This window comes from Gigantopelta aegis, chromosome 6 (assembly GCF_016097555.1).
Source record: "Gigantopelta aegis isolate Gae_Host chromosome 6, Gae_host_genome, whole genome shotgun sequence".
NCBI lineage: Eukaryota > Metazoa > Mollusca > Gastropoda > Neomphalida > Peltospiridae > Gigantopelta > Gigantopelta aegis.
Genome location: NC_054704.1, coordinates 10,952,515 through 10,974,439, shown reverse-complemented (window position 1 = coordinate 10,974,439; position 21,925 = coordinate 10,952,515). Strand labels below are relative to the sequence as shown.

At 37.0% G+C, this 21,925-nt stretch overlaps 2 protein-coding genes across 5 annotated transcripts in view; both read right to left on the bottom strand.

Annotated features, from left to right (window-relative positions):
• LOC121375444 (leucine-rich repeat-containing protein 74B-like) overlaps positions 1-3,452 on the bottom strand; it is a 43,041-nt gene extending 39,589 nt beyond the window's left edge. The window contains exon 1 of one of the 3 annotated variants that reach the window (XM_041502901.1): positions 3,142-3,452. The gene's annotated coding sequence lies outside the window, so the exon portion shown is untranslated. Of the gene's footprint in view, positions 1-815; positions 881-3,141 lie in introns of those variants that run through there. The other 2 variants (XM_041502900.1, XM_041502903.1) reach the window with 2 other exon arrangements.
• Positions 3,453-7,222: 3,770 nt separating this feature from the next.
• On the bottom strand, positions 7,223-21,554 carry LOC121375549 (serine/threonine-protein kinase shk1/pak1-like). 2 transcript variants are annotated; one of them, XM_041503052.1, is made up of 3 exons: positions 21,147-21,297; positions 12,372-14,321; positions 7,223-7,746 (listed from the first exon to the last, which is right to left on the bottom strand). In XM_041503052.1, exons 2-3 carry the CDS (start codon positions 14,099-14,101, stop codon positions 7,311-7,313), a joined length of 2,166 nt encoding a protein of 721 aa, XP_041358986.1. In that variant the 5' UTR covers positions 14,102-14,321; positions 21,147-21,297; the 3' UTR covers positions 7,223-7,310. The 2 variants fall into 2 exon arrangements, with proteins under 2 accessions (XP_041358986.1, XP_041358987.1); XM_041503053.1 differs by having other exon boundaries at positions 7,664-7,746; positions 12,322-14,321; positions 21,147-21,554.
• Between the last annotated feature and the right edge of the window lie 371 nt (positions 21,555-21,925).

Below are 21,925 nucleotides of genomic sequence, written 5' to 3'. Positions count from 1 at the left end.
AAGGTAGACATTTAGCTTTCTAATCTTAGCCAGTAAATTTACTCCAGGCAGAAAATGCATTTTATTCCGTAAGGCTTGTCGAATGCTGACACTCATTATTTTCATTATTGGGCCAAATTAATTTATTTAATGTACGTAATAATGACACGGTACCTGTAATTATCACTAACACAGCAAAGGCAACTTTGTTATATTATATTTCATTTATTCATCTTGCTTATCAGAAATTATTTAAAATGTGTATTAACAACAATTTGGCACACGTTATGTTACAAGAAGCATGCAAACTAAATTTTCTGATAACCAATTATATTTTCTCTTTTACTATTTTTCAGGATTGAAAAATAAATTCCATACTTATTAAATTTCGTTCTAGTCATGATTTTAAACTGAAAATAACATACAGATGTACCATTAACATCCAGGCGAATTCCTTAATTACGTCTTTAATTATAAAGGAAAGTTCGATTTTCTGTTCAGAAAAAACAATTATTTTATTAAACAAAAGAGATTCTTTGATGAGTGAAAATCCCATCTGATTATATAACATACGATTGTTTGATTATACAAATAAAGAACTCCCTGATTACAGAAACAACTCTATGATTATGGAAACAAACAATTCATTGATTATTAAACAGTTGAAACATACAATTATTTGACTGTTGAAACAAAGACCTCTTTAATTGTTGAAACAAACAATTCTGACTGTTGAAACAAAAAAGTATTTGACTATAGAAAGAAACAATTCTGTGACAATAGAAACACACAACATAAACGTGTAGATTATCGAGACAAAAGCCCCACACACTTACCCCAGCTCCTTGATGTGAACTACTGATCACCGTAAAGTACCACTCCAATATATGACACGATAATTACCTGGCCTCGCCACCTTATCTCGACAATCTCTGTGATCTACTTTAATATTACATACGTGTTGCAACACCGCTGTAACAGACACAATCGAAGACATAAAAATAACATTTCGCTGATGGAAGGTTTTGTTCTAGGGTCCACACACGTAGTTTATATGAGCCATGACGAAAATTTGTGTTTAAACTCGCGGACCTCCAGCGATGACGTTGGACAATGCTTGTATTATGTTACCAAATTACTATTTAGATGTTGTGTGTATGGTATATCGGGTAATAATTACACTGGTAGCATTTATGTATTATATTTTTGTCCTAAAGTATATTTTTTCGGTGGTGTGTCAAGTTTGTAATTGTGACAAATGTTGCAAGTTTTCAACCAATGCAAATGATGTATATAAAAATATTTAAAATGTTTAAGATAAATTTCTAACTGTTTATGCATGTATATGGTATGGTTAAAGATACTGGCTTGAGTTGGTTGTCATTGTAGGAGGTCCTTCAACGACTAACCTTAATCCTTAATGTTTGTAGGTAGCCCAAACTGGATTTGTTCTCCCAGTAATTTCGTACGTACAAAACAATATATATTAAGACATAAAATGACGTTTCACACGTTTGATATACAGCCAATGGGAATTGTATACCAAACATATGTGTTCAAAATGAATATCCAATAAATCGTGACACGGAATATCAAAACGTTAATACACTACCACGTTTATCCCCGAGCCTAGACCTTTTCCTATGGCACACGTCTGGAACATAATCAGGCGAAGTCTCCGTCAAAATCAATGGCGTCTCAGAAATATGGGAAGTTAAAGTGACAAATCCTAGTTTTCATTCAAACACTAAGACATATTTTTCACTATTGGGGCTGTTTTTGATAACTGAAATCATACTTTACTTAGATGTTATTGTTTAGATTATTCATTTCCGTACATCCGAGGTGTTTCTGGCCATCCTGGTGTTTTTAATATCACACAGTGCATTTTTCATATTTTTAAAAACGCACGTGCGTCTGAAAAGCAACGGTTATAGGGTACAGTTTTAGTCTACGTTTAAGGGTATTTAACCGTATCAACGTCACAGACTCTTTGTTTTGCTCATTTGTAACTTAATCCAAATGTGTTACAGGTTTGTAGGTTAACAAAACTTGATATTAAATTTTACGGGTTGAAACTAGGGTCTGCTACTTTAAACCCTGCACTCCAGGAGGAATGGACAGATCCCCAAATTGCCAGAGGATATATAATCCAGAATATGTTATGAGGGTTTCCTGAACGTTTAGATAATCGCTATAGTCTTTTTTATTAATACATTAAGCGTAACTTTGAATTTCACTAGATCTGAATATCTGTGTAATACATCTACCTGTTTGTTATGTTGTAACATCTGATGGTACTAACCTGTATGTCGTGTTCTGTGTTTCATTATTTATTTTAGTTACTATTTTACACCATTTAAAAAAAAATCATTTTGAATAACTATAAACAGCGTAGGTAGGTACTGTATAATACACATATTAACATAATGTTGCTAAGTATAAAGTACAACACATGTTTATCCTTAAGACAAACATCATAAAACTAGTAGCACCTGGATATTTTTGGAATGTCAAGGGTCACTGATAACTACTGCAGAATAAAAAGCGAAATAACCGTACACTGACTCTCTCATTCAAACTGATGTCAGCCTTAATTGTAAGTCAAATAAGAACCAACCTCCTATAAAGGGCAGTCAATATTTGTCTAAGTGATCGTTTTATTGAGCCGCCAAGTAGCACGGGAGATTTATGTAATATTAGTGTCTTCCACTTGGTACCCGTGTAAATACAACACAGTCATCCTCGCACAACCTGCTAGCACACGCTTCGCAAAAGAACAATCATGTATAAAGGTCAGTTTCCACGAGACGACTTGTGGTAACGACATAATAATAATAATAATAATAATAACATTATTATTATTATTATTATTATTAACTTACGATTTCATTGGTCGAAAGGTTACGATTAAATATAAAACAGGGCGGCTGTATTTTCACTGTACAAGTTTCGTTTTGACTGTCCCGTTAAGACGCATGGGGTGTTTTTATCGTGTGTGTGTGTGGGGTGGGGGGTGGGGTGGGGGGGGAGGTGGGGTGGGGGGTGGGGGGTATTTAAGTATACAACATTATTTAATAAAAACAAACAAAAAAACAAAACAAAACAGACAAATAAAATAATATAATATAATATAATATAATATAATATAATGTAATATACTTACCCATTGCTTGTCGCTGTCATTGTTAGCATGAGTACTGTGTTTCCACTATAACTATTAGACTCCTATCCTTGAAGCACCACTCCTTCCCCCTCCAACTTTCAGGTACACATCTCAATAACCAAATGTCTCTAAGAATAGCTTTACGTCACCTCAAGGCACTCTCTCCAGATCCAAACTTTTCACTTCTATTAATTCCACAGAACACCCACGGAAGGCCCAACTGATCCGGTGACGTACTAGGACCAAGCAACCTAGTCGGCGGTGGAGTTCAATTAGTAGAAGTCTTTTCTTCGTTTACTTCATTTATCAAATGGATTAACCGTAAATAGCCTACAGTGGGTGAAACGGTCTATTTGTTGTCCAAAGAATATCGGGGAGAGTAGCGTCGCGAAGGGCCACGCAAAGTCACGCCAACATAAACACTGCAATAACAGAGTTCTATATTCACTTGACACACGTCAAATAACTGATAAACTTTATCATAAAGAACACTTTTTTCTCTTTCTATACAACATGCAATCATTGACTAGGTGTTATGAAGTCTTAACTTAATTCTATTTAGCAGCTGAATATGTTTCATGCACTTGTATTTCTGTGTAGAGGGGGTGTGTGGTGGGCGGAATCGCTGAAGTAAATGCACGTGTTAGTACTCTGTGGTCGATATGGACCATTGTGACTTGATGAAAACTCTTATTGACAGTCAGGTAGAACAATCCTGGGTTGCTCGGCGGGGGATGCCAACGGGTTATGTTTGTGGGATCTCACGCGCTACCTGTTACTCGACAATCTATATATGCAGTTTACAAGGCGACTGGAACGTGTCAGACACATGTATACAACAACTGAATTCATTTATATTGAAGTTAAAGTTTATTGTGTTTAACGACACCACAAGAACACATCGGTTTATTAATCATCGGCTATTGTATGTCAAACACTTGGTAATTGTGCTGGTTCGGTGATATCGAGATTGCTAAACTGACAGCATGTGTGGAGCACGGCCTGTCATGAAGTCCTATTCTTAACGGAAATACTGTAGCTTCAACATCCACATGCCACGCGAAGTATAAGTCCCCTAGAGCGTCAGTAGCCCCCTTGCAATTTAAAAATTGCTGTATATTAATATCAAACTGATACATTAGTTTCGAACCGAGTGTGCCCCTGCGTGTGCTGTAACCTCACCGTGGTGCAGGGGTGTAACACTCTCTTTGAGAATGGCCAATACAGCACAAAATTGAAGTTTTGAGTAGAGTTCAGTATCCGTAAAATTCTGTGATATTTGTGTTTTTGTACAGTTCTTTACACTGTTTTTGTTTAAGTCTTGTATTTTTATATTGATGTTGATCATCACTTTATTTATTTGCATTACCATAGTTTGACACCCAATAGCCGATGTATTTTTCGTGCTGGGGTGTCGTTAAACATTCATTCATTCATTCATTCATTCATGCATTACCATAGTTTGACACCCAATAGCCGATGTATTTTTCGTGCTGGGGTGTCGTTAAACATTCATTCATTCATTCATTCATTCGAACCGAGTGTTTGACAGCGCACATCGTTAATTACGGTTAACTGGGTTAACATGTTCGCCGAAGACCCAGTAGCCGAGCGATTAACATCGAGGGTTGGCAAATGCCATGCGAATTTGCAGTTGACACTTGGTGTTTTTAAATATCATCATCATTTATAGGATTGTGATGTCCTAAACTCAAAAGGATCTGTCTCTGTGTTATATCTGAACGACAAAACCGTAATATGTGACCAGGGCCGCATGCAGAGTCAAATGGGCATTTGGTAAAATAGTGTTTGATTCCATGACTCTGTTTAGTACCTCTTCTATAGTAGGGCAGCCAATCCCGACGAGATCCTCTACTGAAAATTGCATCACTCTTGTACAGACACAAAGAGGACTGCCACTCCCAGTCTAGATTTATAAATAAAAACTAGAACTTGACAAAGCCGTTTGTGGCGTCTTTTAAATAAATAAAAGAAAATAACCGTCTACTCCCAACTTCACTCCAATACACTGGTGTTAATTCTGGAGCACTGCTTTACCATGGCAATCTTTAAAGAAAGACTTCACATTTTGGAATGAATTTCTGTGTGTTTAAAATAATCAGTGCAAAACACAGTCTCAATATATAAATTATTTTATTAATATAAAATAAATATGAACGTTCATAACAAAATTACCAATGGTAAAACTTCCATATTTTAAAAATAATATGAGAGATATTTAGTTCCATTTAGTTCAGGAAGCCAGGCCGATGATCCATGCCAAATGTTTTAATAGGAAATTCTACAATTGTTTGTAAATATATGCACGCACAGTATATTCGGGAAAAGGATTCAGGAAATAGAAATCCGGTTTAAGTACACCCATATACATGACTGAAAGAGTAAGGAGTATCGCAAATAACGTTGCCCAACCACGGATACGTAAAGGTGGGATACGAAATGCAATATATTACCAAATGAATAAACGAATAACCATATAACCATAGTATGTACTTACTTTATGATCTCAGACCTTTTTTGCACTGGGTTATACAACTTGAGTTTTTATATTCATGAGAGGGCGAGAATAAATGAAAACATTACTGTGCATGTTTAACGACACCCGGGCACATTGAAAATAACTACTGTTATGTATTTAACAAAATGAATGAATGAATGAATGAATGAATGTTTAATGGCACCCCAACACAACAAAATACACATCGGCTTCAGGGTGATGTGTATTTGTGTGTCTAACAAACGTAATTGCGACATTTGATTTATGGAAGAAACCCGCTGCCACCACAAAGGCAACTTTTGTTGATTAGCAACAGCGTATTGGGTGTGCACCTTCCTCTTGACAGAATAGTACATTTTACGTGTGTCTTTGAAAATGAGCTTCTGGTGGAGCGCTAGATGGACGGAAATAACCCAGTGTGTGAGAGTAATAACAGTAAACACTATACACGAATGCAAAATATAATTCAAGAGAGAGAGAGAGAGAGAGAGAGAGAGAGAGAGAGAGAGAGAGAGAGAGAGAGAGAGAGAGAGAGAGAGAGAGACACACACACACACACACACACACAGAACAACAGAGGTACACACACACACATAAAGAGACACAAAAAAATACAAACACTGACATACCCGCAGCTGCATACAGACACACATATACACAGACACATTCACACACAACACACATACCCGCACAAGGACACGAACGCAGACACTCCCATCCCCACCAACACAGACAAACACAACTGCTCACAAAGAGAGAGACACACATGTACATGCAGATACACACAGACAGGCCCATACACAAACACATACATATACAAACACATACATACACAAACACATACACACACAAACACACACACATATAACCACATCACTATCATGGACCATCATAGTATCTAGCTATCAGAGCCAGTCTGCTGCTTACTTCTAGGTAGTACTAAACCAAATAGTTAACACCACAAGTCCTGTGATAAATGTGCATGTGCATCTGGGCAAAACTTTTATGCAGGTTTATTTCATCTAGTACCACTGTGTGAAGTAGCCTTGTGCTTGAAACGTATGGGGTACCTGTAAAACAAAGTACTCAAATTTTGTGCGGAACTAGGGTAGTCATAGACGCTACCATGTATCTCTGAAATGAGCAGCTTCATCCCTAATTTTTTTTAATTCACTTTAAGTGTGAGGGGTGGTAGTATTTATATCCGTGGTATTTATGTCGATTGATACGCTTCAGGTAGGAGTTTTAGCCGCATATTATGTTACTATTGTCGTCAATGGGATTTGATTTGGTAGTACACATCCTCTAGTAACAGAGGGATATATAAACTGATTTGTAATCTTAGAAGCTTTGGCATCTAGCTACATTTTGTCATATTGTGTATGCTGTACCTGGCTTATGGTTGTATAGACGAACAGGTGGCCGACACCAATGGGCGAAAGGGGTGTGATGTGTATGGGTGTGTGTTATTGCTAATTATAATACTGGTGCTTTCCCTCGAAAAACCTTAAGAAAAGCTCATTGTAGATAAAGTCAGTAATGTATCACAGATTCAAACATTTCAGTGTGTATATTTTTAATTTAGTAAATTGTACTTCATAATGATTTTCTTTATTATTTGATACATATGTAAATGAATACACCTCATCACGTGTTGTCTAGTTCCTGCAACAGAGGTTGTCTGAAGACGGAACCCAGCGCGCTAGAGAAAGGTCTGTCTTCTGGGTTCTCATTGGTCATCTCCTCTATGGCGTCCCAGATGACGTCATTCTCTATTTCTTTCGACTGCGCAATCGTGCCCATCACCCACCCGAGACTGAACACGTCCGATTTGAATGTGGTGTATGCTCCGTCCTGCACTTCGGGCGCCAGATGTTCAAACTGCTGTAGGTAGTCTCTGTTGGAGCCAAACCGGTGACCGCACCTGTAAGTGGCTAAACCGAAATCAATGAATTTTGTCCTGTAGAACGGGTGATCAGTGTCCACGAGGATGTTTCCGGTCTGTATGTCGTTATGGAGGACGCCTCGCGAGTGAATGCAATGCAAGCCCGTGGCCATTTGGAAAAATATACAGATCCAGCTCCTAGCAAAACAAAAAAGTAAAAAAGCTCGATGTAAGCCCTAAAGGCACCAGCCGATAATCGCTCATTGTAGATCGGTTGCATACACACATCTAACGTTGATACATGGTGTACCGCCAATCAAGATGTGGTGCAGCAATCGATTATTAGCGATTGTAGCACATACACACAATTGCCGATAAACAACTTACTAACGATTAACGAACAATAATATCGGAGCATACACCTGTAAGATAAGACTAGAATGTTAGTTAATACTGACTGTGTTTAACAATCTCACCTGTAAGATAAGACTGGCGTGTTAGTTAATACTGACTGTGTTTAACAATCTCACCTGGAAGATAAGACTGGCGTGTTAGTTAATACTGACTGTGTTTAACAATCTCGTCTGTAAGATAAGACTGGCGTGTTAGTTAATACTGACTGTATTTAACAATCTCACCTGGAAGATAAGACTGACGTGTTAATACTGACTGTATTTAACAATCTCACCTGGAAGATAAGACTGATGTTAATACTGACTATATTTAACAATCTCACCTGCAAGATAAGACTGACGTGTTAGTTAATACTGACTGTATTTAACAATCTCACCTGGAAGATAAGACTGGCGTGTTAGTTAATACTGACTGTATTTAACAATCTTACCTGTAAGATAAGACTGACGTGTTAATACTGACTGTATTTAACAATCTCACCTGTAAAATAAGACTGACGTGTTAATACTGGCTGTATTTAACGATCTCACCTCTAAAAAAAGACTGACGTGTTAATACTGACTGTATTTAACAATCTCACCTGTAAGATAAGACTGACGTGTTAATACTGACTGTGTTTAACAAGCTCACCTGTAAGATAAGACTGACGTGTTAGTTAATACTGACTGTATTTAACAATCTCACCTGTAAGATAAGACTGGCGTGTTAATACTGACTGTATTTAACAATCTCACCTGTAAGATAAAACTGACGTGTTAGTTAATACTGACGTGTTAGTTAATACTGACTGTATTTAACAATCTTGCCTGTATGATAAGACTGACGAGTTAATACTGACTGTATTTAACAATCTCACCTGTAAGATAAGACTGGCGTGTTAGCTAATTCTGACTGTGTTTAACAATCTCACCTGTAAGATAAGACTGACGTGTTAATACTGACTGTGTTTAACAATCTCACTGTAAGATAAGACTGACGTGTTAATACTGACTGTGTTTAACAATCTCACTGTAAGATAAGACTGGCGTGTTAATACTGACTGTATTTAACAATCTCACCTGCAAGATAAGACTGGCGTGTTAATACTGACTGTGTTTAACAATCTCACTGTAAGATAAGACTGACGTGTTAATACTGACTGTGTTTAACAATCTCACTGTAAGATAAGACTGACGTGTTAATACTGACTGTATTTAACAATCTCACTGTAAGATAAGACTGACGTGTTAATACTGACTGTATTTAACAATCTCACCTGTAAGATAAGACTGACGTGTTAATACTGACTGTATTTAACAATCTCACCTGTAAGATAAGACTGCCGTGTTAATACTGACTGTATTTAACAATCTCACCTGTAAGATAAGACTGCCGTGTTAATACTGACTGTATTTAACAATCTCACTGTAAGATAAGACTGACGTGTTAATAATGACTGTATTTAACAATCTCACTGTAAGATAAGACTGACGTGTTAATACTGACTGTGTTTAACAATCTCACTATAAGATAAGACTGACGTGTTAGTTAATACTGACTGTATTTAACAATCTCACTGTAAGATAAGACTGGCGTGTTAATACTGACTGTATTTAACAATCTCACCTGTAAGATAAGACTGACGTGTTAATACTGACTGTGTTTAACAATCTCACTGTAAGATAAGACTGACGTGTTAATACTGACTGTGTTTAACAATCTCACTGTAAGATAAGACTGACGTGTTAATACTGACTGTGTTTAACAATCTCACTGTAAGATAAGACTGACGTGTTAATACTGACTGTGTTTAACAATCTCACTGTAAGATAAGACTGGCGTGTTAATACTGACTGTGTTTAACAATCTCACTGTAAGATAAGACTGACGTGTTAATACTGACTGTATTTAACAATCTCACCTGTAAGATAAGACTGACGTGTTAATACTGACTGTATTTAACAATCTCACCTGTAAGATAAGACTGACGTGTTAATACTGACTGTATTTAACAATCTCACCTGTAAGATAAGACTGACGTGTTAATGCTGACTGTATTTAACAATCTCACTGTAAGATAAGACTGACGTGTTAATAATGACTGTATTTAACAATCTCACTGTAAGATAAGACTGACGTGTTAATACTGACTGTGTTTAACAATCTCACTGTAAGATAAGACTGACGTGTTAGTTAATACTGACTGTATTTAACAATCTCACTGTAAGATAAGACTGGCGTGTTAATACTGACTGTATTTAACAATCTCACCTGTAAGATAAGACTGACGTGTTAATACTGACTGTGTTTAACAATCTCACTGTAAGATAAGACTGGCGTGTTAATACTGACTGTATTTAACAATCTCACTGTAAGATAAGACTGGCGTGTTAATACTGACTGTGTTTAACAATCTCACTGTAAGATAAGACTGGCATGTTAATACTGACTGTATTTAACAATCTCACTGTAAGATAAGACTGGCGTGTTAATACTGACTGTGTTTAACAATCTCACTGTAAGATAAGACTGACGTGTTAATACTGACTGTGTTTAACAATCTCACTGTAAGATAAGACTGACGTGTTAATACTGACTGTATTTAACAATCTCACCTGTAAGATAAGACTGACGTGTTAGTTAATACTGACTGTATTTAACAATCTCACTGTAAGATAAGACTGGCGTGTTAATACTGACTGTGTTTAACAATCTCACCTGTAAGATAAGACTGACGTGTTAGTTAATACTGACTGTATTTAACAATCTCACCTGTAAGATAAGACTGGCGTGTTAATACTGACTGTGTTTAACAATCTCACCTGTAAGATAAGACTGACGTGTTAGTTAATACTGACGTGTTAGTTAATACTGATTGTATTTAACAATCTTACCTGTAAGATAAGACTGACGTGTTAATAATGACTGTGTTTAACAAGCTCACCTGTAAGATAAGACTGACGTGTTAGTTAATACTGACTGTATTTAACAATCTCACCTGTAAGATAAGACTGGCGTGTTACTACTGACTGTATTTAACAATATCACCTGTAAGATAAGACTGTAAGATAAGACTGACATGTTAGTTAATACTGACTGTATTTAACAATATCACCTGTAAGATAAGACTGACGTGTTAATACTGACTATATATAACAATCTCACCTGTAAGATATGACTGGCGTGTTAGTTAATACTGACTGTGTTTAACAATCTCACCTGGAAGATAAGACTGGCGTGTTAGTTAATACTGACTGTGTTTAACAATCTCGTCTGTGAGATAAGACTGGCGTGTTACTACTGACTGTATTTAACAATATCACCTGTAAGATAAGACTGTAAGATAAGACTGACATGTTAGTTAATACTGACTGTATTTAACAATATCACCTGTAAGATAAGACTGACGTGTTAATACTGACTATATTTAACAATCTCACCTGTAAGATATGACTGGCGTGTAAGTTAATACTGACTGTGTTTAACAATCTCACCTGTAAGATACGACTGACGTGTTAATACTGACTGTATTTAACAATCTCTTCTGTAAGATAAGACTGACTTGTTAGTTAATACTGACTGTATTTAACAATCTTACCTGTATGATAAGACTGACGTGTTAATACTGACTGTATTTAACAATCTCACCTGTAAGATAAGACTGACGTGTTAGTTAATACTGACTGTATTTAAGGATCTCACCTGTAAGATAAGACTGGCGTGTTAATACATACTGTATTTAACGATCTCTCCTGTAAGATAAGACTGACGTGTTAGTTAATACTGACTGTGTTCAACAATCTCACCTGTAAGATAAGAATGGCGTGTTAGTTAATACTGACTGTGTTCAACAATCTCACCTGTAAGATAAGACTGGCGTGTTAGTTAATACTGACTGTATTTAACACTCTCACCTGTAACATAAGACTGACGTTTTAGTTAATACTGACTGTGTTCAACAATCTCACCTGTAAGATAAGACTGGTGTGTTAGTTAATACTGACTGTATTTAACAATCTTACCTGTAAGATAAGACAGACGTGTTAATACTGACTGTATGTAACAGTCTCACCTGTAAGACAAGACTGACGTGTTAATACTGACTATATTTAATAATCTCACCTGTAAGATACGACTGACGTGTTAATACTGACTGTATTTAACAATCTCACCTGTACGATAAGACTGACGTGTTAATACTGACTGTATTTAACAATCTCACCTGTAAAATAAGACTGACGTGTTAGTTAATACTGACTGTATTTGACAATCTCACCTGTAAAATAAGACTGACGTGTTAGTTAATACTGATTGTATTTAACAATCTCACCTGTAAGATAAGGTTGACGTGTTAATACTGACTGTATTTAACAATCTCACCTCTAAGATAAGACTGACGTGTTAATACTGACTGTATTTAACAATCTCACCTGTAAGATAAGACCGGCGTGTCATTTAACAGTTTGCCCAGCGTGACACCACGGCCGAAGAACTCCTGCACTAGAGCCAGCTGGCGCCCTGGATCCTCCCTGGTTACACCAATGAGTTCTGGGACGAATCCAGTCGGCTGCAGGTGACGCAGTATATTGGCCTCCTTGATGATGTTATTCTCTGACGAGGTCACGGACGACTCAAAGTCCTTGATCACTACTTTGGATGTTTTCCCCTTCAGTTCAGCTAAATACACACCGCCGTACACACCATGTCCTATCGAGACGACCGAACCGTTCTGCTTCCTGCAGTAGCTGATATCCTTCTTGTTTAGCAAGGGGATCTTGAGGTCCGCCAGGTTGGGAGGAAGGTCACACAGTGAGGGAACGTTGTCGGTAATGACATTGTCAGTGGTTTGATTGACACGCTTCGGAGAAGTACAACTCTTCATAGAATCACGTTTGGAAGGCACTCGTTTGGGGGAAACACCTTTGGGACATGCACACTTTGAAAATTCGCATTTGGAAGATACAGATTTGGGTGAAACACATTTGGGACAGGCACACTTTGGAGAATGATGGTTGGAAGACACTGATTTGGGTGAAACACACTTGGGACATGCACACTTTAGAAATATATGTTTGGGCGAATCGCGTTTGGCAGAAGCATATTTGGGACAAATGCATTTGGGAGAATAACTGGGAGTAAAGAATTCGACCGACTGTTCCTCGTCTGGCGTATAGAAGAAGACATAAGTGGAGGAGGATGGTAATTCGCTCGATGAGCCGCCGACAGGGCCAACTGTCGATGAGCTGCCGACAGGGCCAACTGTCGATGAGCCGCCGACAGGGCCAAATGTTGTTGATTCATCCACAGAGGATAGAAGACTCCTGTCTTTACTCAAACATGACATCTTTGCTTTATTGTTAGTCGCTGGCTCTTTTGCAAAAGACTCTGATTTCTTCACACCAGACTTTTCGCGTATCATCCTGTCAGTCAGGCTTTCAGTGCTGGATGAACTACTGAATATTCTGTCGGTTTGAACCGGTTCTGTGTTTTCACGATGCACTTGATTTTGTAAACGGTCAGCTGATGTATTTTCAACACATACATTATTCTGACATCGATCGGCTGGTAACATTTTCACATATTCATTCTTTGACCATTGGTCTATTTGTGATTTTGCCCAATATTCATTTCTTGAGCGATCGTCTACTGGTATGTTTTTTATATACCCACTCTCTGGCCATTGTTCCACTGGAGTGTTTCCATTGTATCTATTGTCTGGCCTTTGGTTTACTCGTGTTTTTGTCCTGTATACATTATTCTGGCACCAGTCGATTTGTTTGTGAAATATATTATTCTGGCAGAAGTCTGATTGCTGTTGTTTTATATACTCATTCTTGCGAAAGTTGGGTAAAACAGCCTCATAATCGACATGATAACACACATCGCAGTCGATCTGCTCGTGGTCCATACAATATTGTATACACCGAAGAGGCCTCTTGTGCTTTACGGGACGGTTTGTGTTCAATGGAAAGAAATTGGGGAAAGTTATATTTCCAGAATTATATCTAGTGAGGAACGTGGTTGTAGAACTTGTTTCTTGGTGTTGGTTATTTCTCCGACATGCAACAGATCTTTCACTGTTTTGTTTTGTTGCAGCTAAAGTTGTGGGAGATGAAAGTTTGTTTGTGAGCATCTTTTGTGAAGACATTTGTATGGACATGTGTAAAACTTCTGGAAGAAATATTGATTGATCAGCGAGCTGTTCTATATTCGAATGTTCTTCTAATTATGCATTCACCAACTTTGTAATGCTACTTTTCCAAGGAATGCTTTTCTGAAAAACCACCGTAGTACATATTTGCCTATCAATACTGCGCATGCTCCAACATTTGTTTAAAAGTTGATTAATGTCTTGAACTTCCTGGTTATGTTTCCGTCATCTAGTGTAAATAAATAAATAAATAAATAATAAAAAAACCGCAAGGCCGTTTTAACAATTTCCCATCATTCTGACCACTTCTCATTTGCTTTGTAGGCTACTGACGACCGCATTTCGTAAACATCTTAGTTTTAGTTGTATTAACCACATTGAAAACGAGTGTCACGTCCTGCTTAAGTGCCCATTATATGCTGACATATAACGTTGGAATTACACACTGTAGAACTTTACCTTTTAATTTACCGGCCTCGGTGGCGTCGTGGTTAGGCCATCGGTCTACAGGCTGGTAGGTACTGGGTTCGGATCCCAGTCGAGGCATGGGATTTTTAATCCAGATACCGACTCCAAACCCTGAGTGAGTGCTCCGCAAGGCTCAATGGGTAGGTGCAACACTTGCACCGACCAGTGATCCATAACTGGTTCAACAAAGGCCATGGTTTGTGCTATCCTGCCTGTGGGAAGTGCAAATAAAAGATCCCTTGCTGCATGTCGTAAAAGAGTCGTTAAATAAAAGAAACTTTACTTTTACCTTTTAATTATGATGAAAAGAAATGTTTTATTTAACGACGCACTCAACACATTTTATTTACGGTTATATGGCGTCAGACATATGGTTAAGGACCATACAGATTTTGAGAGAAAACCCGCTGTCGCCACTACATGGGCTACTCTTCCGATTAGCAGCAAGGGATCTTTTATTTGCGCTTCCCACAGGCAGGATAGCACAAACCATGGCCTTTGTTGAACCAGTTATGGATCACTGGTCGGTGCAAGTGGTTTACACCTACCCATTGAGCCTTGCGGAGCACTCACTCAGGGTTTGGAGTCGGTATCTGGATTAAAAATCCCATGCCTCGACTGGGATCCTACATCTTTATTATCCAAAGCCATCCTGGCTATAGGCGCGACATAAACATCAATATTATTATCATAGTAACAGTTGTGCATATATACATAGTGTGATATTTAACAATCAAAATTACATGAATAGAGTATATAAAATGTCAATAGGAGGGTAAACATAATATATTAATTTTTAATGAACATTTCCCTTCTTAGAAAAGCCTTGTATAAATATTTTCCAAGATTGTTTAAAGTTTTTATATTTTCCGAGTTCAATAGTTTGATTAACTTAAACACGGAAGGTCTGACGTAGAAGTATTTCTTTATGTAATTTATTCTTAGATCATGGTAAAAAGGACAACTCAGAATAAAATGGAATTCGTCTTCGATTGTTTCATTATCACATAGTGTACATAATCTGTTTTCTCTTGGGGTATTTTGGCGTCTCCCGACTTCAATACAAAGGCAATGGTCAGATAATCGTATTTTGGTAATCAGTTTGCTGTATACAAATTCAAGGCGTTTTTTTAGATAGTTCTTGACATTATGAGTAGGATTTAGATGTTGATATAAGAATCCTTTAGATGACGAATCAATTATTCTGTTACAATCCTGGATGAAGTGATCCTCTAAACGTTGTTTAACTGTGAATAAGAAAGAAGTTTTATTTTCGACCTGTTGGCTATCCCATATGTGAGGAAGGCCTACTTCTAGTAGAATATTTTTCACAGAATTTGCCCAATTAAATCTAGGGAGATTAATATCATCTAATAATAATTCGTAGCAGCTCTTTAAAATACAGTTGTTAGTATTTAATATTTTCAGCCAATATTTAATAATTCTGAATTTTCGAGAAGTGGTTAAAGGAAAGCGACCAAGTTCTGCGAATACCATCATATTAGTACATTTTTTACTTACACCAAGTATTCTTTTGCAGAAATCGATGTGTACCTTTTCAATATCTGTAGCGCTATGGTATCCCCAAATCTCGCAGCAATAGCTTAATATGCTGCTAACATAAGTATCAAACAAATATAACTTAGTTTCTACATTAAGGTTACAATCATTAAATTTTCTCAGCAAACCAAATAAAGCTTTGCGACCTTGATTAGCAATGCATTTTTGTGTCTCAACAAACTTTCCATTGAATTTTAATACCAATCCCAGATAATTGAATTCATTTACTATTTCCAATTCGTTATCCCCTAGATACCACTTTTCATTATCTCGTATAATACCTCCGTTACGAAATATAAGAACCTTGGTCTTATCGGTATTAATACATAAATTCCACTTATAACAATATATATTTAGACAATTTAACATTTCTTGCAAGCCTTCTATACTTTCTGAAAAAATAACTGTGTCATCAGCATACATTAGCAATAATAAGTTCAAATATTTCAATTCGTAAGAGTTATTGCAGTGGTTTAACAGGTCAAGTTCAATATCGTTGACAAAAAGAGAAAAGAGCATAGGCGATAGTGCGTCTCCCTGCATTAAACCCACACTAGTTGAAAAAGAATCAGAGAAGGACCCGTGGTGTTTAACACATGATTTAACATCATTATACATTGATCTAATTATAGTTAATAGTTTTCCTGTGACACCGTATCCGATTAGTTTATACCAAAGACTATTTCTATTAATACTATCAAAGGCCTTTTTGTAATCAATGAAACAACAATATAAACGTTTTTTATGCGCTAAAGTGGATGATAGCAGACTATGTATGGAAAAAATGGCATCACAAGTTCCATAGCCAGGCTTAAATCCGAACTGGGCATCAGATATAATATTGTGATTACTGCTCCATTGTAGAAGTCTATTGTTAATAAGAGAAGTAAATATTTTGGATATAACACTTAATAAAGTTATACCTCTATAGTTGCCTACATCGTTAGGGTCGTTCTTTTTGTATAAGGGTAGGATGATCCCGTTTGACCAAGAATTGGGGAAATAACCACAATCAATAATGCTATTGAATAGTTTGCTTAAAACGGGTAATAAAATGTCTTTAAATTCTATGAAATATTCAGTTAACAGAAGATCATGGCCAGGGGTTTTGTCTCGTTTAAGATTTGAAATAACATGTTCAATCTCAGCAGGTGTTATTATTTTATCCAATTCTTCAAAAACACTTTCATTATGGGTATTAACTGAGGTATCGTCAAATTCATCTATCATTTGGGTAATATTAACCTGTTCAACATGATCGGTGTTTGTTAAATTTTTAAAATGTATAAAAAAATCGTTGATTGTTAATGACGTATTAACTTGCTTACGTTTGTTCTTAAAACGCTTGAAGAATTGCTTTGGGTTATGTTTTTTCAAATAATGCAACAGGTTACCTTCCTGATATAAATACATTCGTTTTGCTTTACCTATATGCTGTTTATATGTTTTCTTTTTTACAGCTAAATTATACCTGTTCTCGAATGAAGAATGCTTGTTAAACAAATATAGAGCCTCCTTGTAACTGCGATATAACTCACGGCACTTATCATCAAACCATGGTTTGTCACGGACTGATTTTAGACAATGACCTCCAACAGTTTTACATTTAACAGTGTGGGAACAGTATTGTTTGGTCGAGTCATTTATCAGATGAGTTAAATCAGTAACTGATTTATCAATACTTTCTTTGGTGGGACAAATATTTTGAAAGAGAATCTGTAATTGTTCGGACTTTCCGCTTAAACTGTTTAAAATATCAACCTTGCATTCCTCATTCCAGATAGTTAAAGTCATATATAAAGGATTACCTTTATTAACTACAACTTTGTTAAAAAATTTCATTGAGCAAACAACCTCGATCAAACAGGGCGCGTGGTCAGAAAACATATTAAAATCGCACACTGTAAAGTCGCTAACGATATGAAGTATGTCGTTGGAGCATATAGCGTAGTCAATACAGCTTGATCCATTTCTATGATAAAAAGTAAAACGACCAATATTATCACCAGGTGATCTGCCATTCACAATACGGATACCAGTAGCTTTACACAAGCGTAACAAGTTACGACCAAAGTTATTTACAGTTTTGTCTTGAGACACTCTTGGCGTTGAACACTCGTCAGAGACATAGTCAAACAGTTCACCGATGTTACGCAACACTTGATCATCAAGCCGATCCAGTGGGATATAATCCGGTTCCGCTCCAGTGCGCGCGTTAAAGTCACCTATACACAATACCTCGCCCTGGGTTTGAAAGTTCAAAATGTCATTGTATATCATATCAAAAATGTCCAAACCCAGTACCTACCAGCCTGTAGACCGATGGCCTGCCACGACGCCACCGAGGCCGGTTAATTATGATGACTGCACAGACATGCTGAAATTGTGTTTTATCTTGTCCTGTCCCGATATTTGTATTCTTAGCTGCTAAAACCTGCCATAGCATTCTTAAATATCAAAATCCCTTTTATATACTTACTACTATGAGATGATTTATGTATAATATTTTAAATGAATATCTTATTGTTTTATTTGTGCTGCCATTGTTTTAATTGTACTATATTGGATTGTTTACTTTATTTGTCTTTTAGATACTTTCAGCGAATAGTCCATCATAACGCAGTATAGAGTGTGGGTCATTACAATTTTATAATTATTCTGTTGTAATGAGGTGATACTTTAATAAATTATCTGTCTGTCCGTCTGTCTGACTTATTACGTTCAGGTCCAGTTAACTATCGAATAAACACCGTCCTAATATTGCATATAGAGATGAATCCCACAAATACAACCGTAAAAGATGTCACCATATCTTGATACTTAACACAGATGTGGCTATACATACGGCGGCCGTGTATATAGCCTCGGCTGATGAGTACTGTCTATCTACACGGCGGTCAGAGAAAGCCCAACGCACCCCACCCAAACTTTCTCGTGCTACGCGCAGATTACATCTAGTCAATAAATAAATGTGTACAATAGTGTTAGGAGAAAATAGTAATAACATACATTCATATTTGTATGGGGACAGCTGAAGACTTTTTGGAGCTGATACAAAAAAAACAAAAACAAAAACAAAAACAAAAAAAGAAGAAGAAGAAGAAAAATAGTTTGTTTTGTTTAACGACACCGCTAGAGCATATTGATTTATTAATCATGGGCTATTGGATGTCAAACATATGGTAATTTTGACACAGTAATAGAGAGGAAACCCGCTACATTTTTCCATTTGTAGCAAAGGATCTTTTATATGCACCAGTTTTTTTTTTTTTTTTTTTTTTTTTTTGTTTGTTTGTTTGTTTGGCTTTTTTGTTTTCTTTCTTCTTTTTTTCGTCTTTTTTCGGGGGGGGGGGGGGGGGGGGGGGGGGGGTGAGTATTTTAGTTTACTTATTTTATGTTTAAACTGATGTTCTAATTGTTTTACTACATGTATATTCAAAACAAAAGTCTAAGCCATTATTAATCATATTATTTCTTATGATGAAAAATAGTATCATTCAATCAAACAATTTCTTATGATGAACAATAGTATCATTCAATCAAACAATTTCTTATGATGAACAATAGCATCATTCAAACAAACAATGTCTAATGATGAACAATAGTATCATTCAATCAAACAATTTCTAATGATGAACAATAGTATCATTCAATCAAACAATTTCTTTCAGTCATGGTCGAAAGGAGGCGGGACGTAGCGCAGTGGTAAAGCGTTCGCTTGATACGCGGTCGGTTTAGGATCGATCCCCGTCGGTGGGCCCATTGGCATGATCGCGAAGCTCGGCACGGCACCAACCGCGGTAAAGCGCTGGGTCAAGCAGATAGGGACCAAGCTCCTGGTATTGTACGTCCCAGCCTTGGAGCAGCTGCTAACAACACCGACCAAAGGGGTGTTTCCGCACCGGTGAACTGAGTTCCATGCTGACGATGCAGCACGACGGTGTATACCAGCAGGCATACGTGGGGTAGGGCTCCACACACCGTCAGACCCACGACATGCTGCGCAGGGTGTTCGCGCAGCACTACGGGGACGTCGTCAGCAGGTGCCAGCGGGAACTGCGTCACTTCGCCAGCTTTGACGCCTGAACACCACCCTAGCCCTTAAGGCTATTCCCAGGTTCTTATAGGTCGGTAAATTTAGGTTTAAAATTTTAAAATCCGACACCCTTTAACTTTCGGCTGAATTGTTCAAAATCAGCGTTCAATCACAAGCAAATTTTCGGACATAACACACACAAAATTAAACTTTTCGGCTTAATTCTCCTTCTGAGAACTTTCAAACATTTACCGCCGCGTCTTTCGCCTCATTTATCTCGGCTACAACAACCGGTCTTCAGTGCTCGTTTAGTACTAAAGTAGTAAGCGATAGTCCCGCCTTCCCCTCCCCACCCCTTTCCTGTTTTAGACTCAAGGAATTCCTTCACAAGACCTTTCGCGCACGACAGGCATGCGCTACAAAAGCTTGTTCTGAATGTGCACGTTAAACCCTCTCACCTGACCTGAATGGAAAAATGTAGCGGGTTTCCTCTCTGAGACTTTATATCAAAATAACCAAATGTTTGACATTCAATAGCCGATGATTAATAAATCAATGTGCTCTAGCGGTGTTGTTAAACAAAACAAACGCACTTCACAATCGCCGTTATGAATATAAATAATAATGGGAGATAGATTATGAATCAAATAAATTATAATACGTTTATTATTGCGAACAATTTCAAAGACAGTTTATATACTTTTTGGTTGTTCATTATGTTATACATATATATTTGCGTGTGTTGAAGTGTTTGTGTGTGTGTGTGTGGGGGGGGGGGGGGGGTAGTGATTGTTTTCCATGCAGATTAGGAGGTTGTTATGTTTAATATACTTTATAGGTGGTTGCAAACTGTTTTCTTTCATTACAGCAAACACCTTTCTTCTTCTTCTTTTTTTTTTTCTTTTGTTTTGAGTTCTAGTAATATGGAAGCTTGTAACAGGTAATAACTTAACTATGTTTAAACTCTATTAGCATTAACATGAAACAAACCTTTGTATGAATATGTCACACACGAACAGTGAAAATTGCACTATCCAATCTACGATCTTATCCGGAAGTCTTTAAACTTTTTATTGTATTCACATCTGGATGACGTCAAAGCATATTTTCAAAATAAAACAATGGTAACCAGGGATTCATTTTTGTAACGTCATGCTACGCCATGTTCTGGACAATGACAATTACGTCATTCACAATACTGGACTCCTAATCATAAAGTCGTACTACAGTGCAACCGTAGACGAAGACACAGACCTTAGAACATGCCAGTCTTCCTCCTACAGAAAGCCTGACGCGCATTATCCCATGGAAATGCAGCTACAGATTTTGCAGCCTTAACCTTAATGTGGACTTGTAATATTGACCCTGCCTCTGAATTGTTGCTAATGAAGGTATGCTACAGATGTATGTTAACCTGTAAAATATATATAGGCTTCCTAAAGCACGCTTGTAAGTTTGTTTTTGCAACAAAAATAAGTTTTTAATGATTAAATGTGGAGTTTGTAATGGGAATCATGCATCAGTATTTCTGAACGTATGACATTGTACGACCTTAGATATTATTTAGGACGATGATGAAATAGTATTGACTCTAGTGGATATACTCTACAACTGATTTAGAAAATATTACTTTATTGATAGAGTGGAGTGATAAATACATTGATTTTATAGCTAACGAAATATCCAAACGACACCACTGTCACTGTGTTCAGATTGAAAATACCTTTCCATTGAGGTATTACATTGATGATAGCTTTATTTTTGACACC

Coding starts and splice junctions, on each gene's coding strand:
- LOC121375549 (XM_041503052.1), bottom strand. CDS start 14,101: ATGTCCATACAAATGTCTTCACAAAAGATGCTCACAAACAAACTTTCA. Junction 7,747..12,371: donor ACGCCGGTCTTATCTTACAG/GTGAGATTGTTA, acceptor TTGTTTTGCTAG/GAGCTGGATCTGTATATTTT.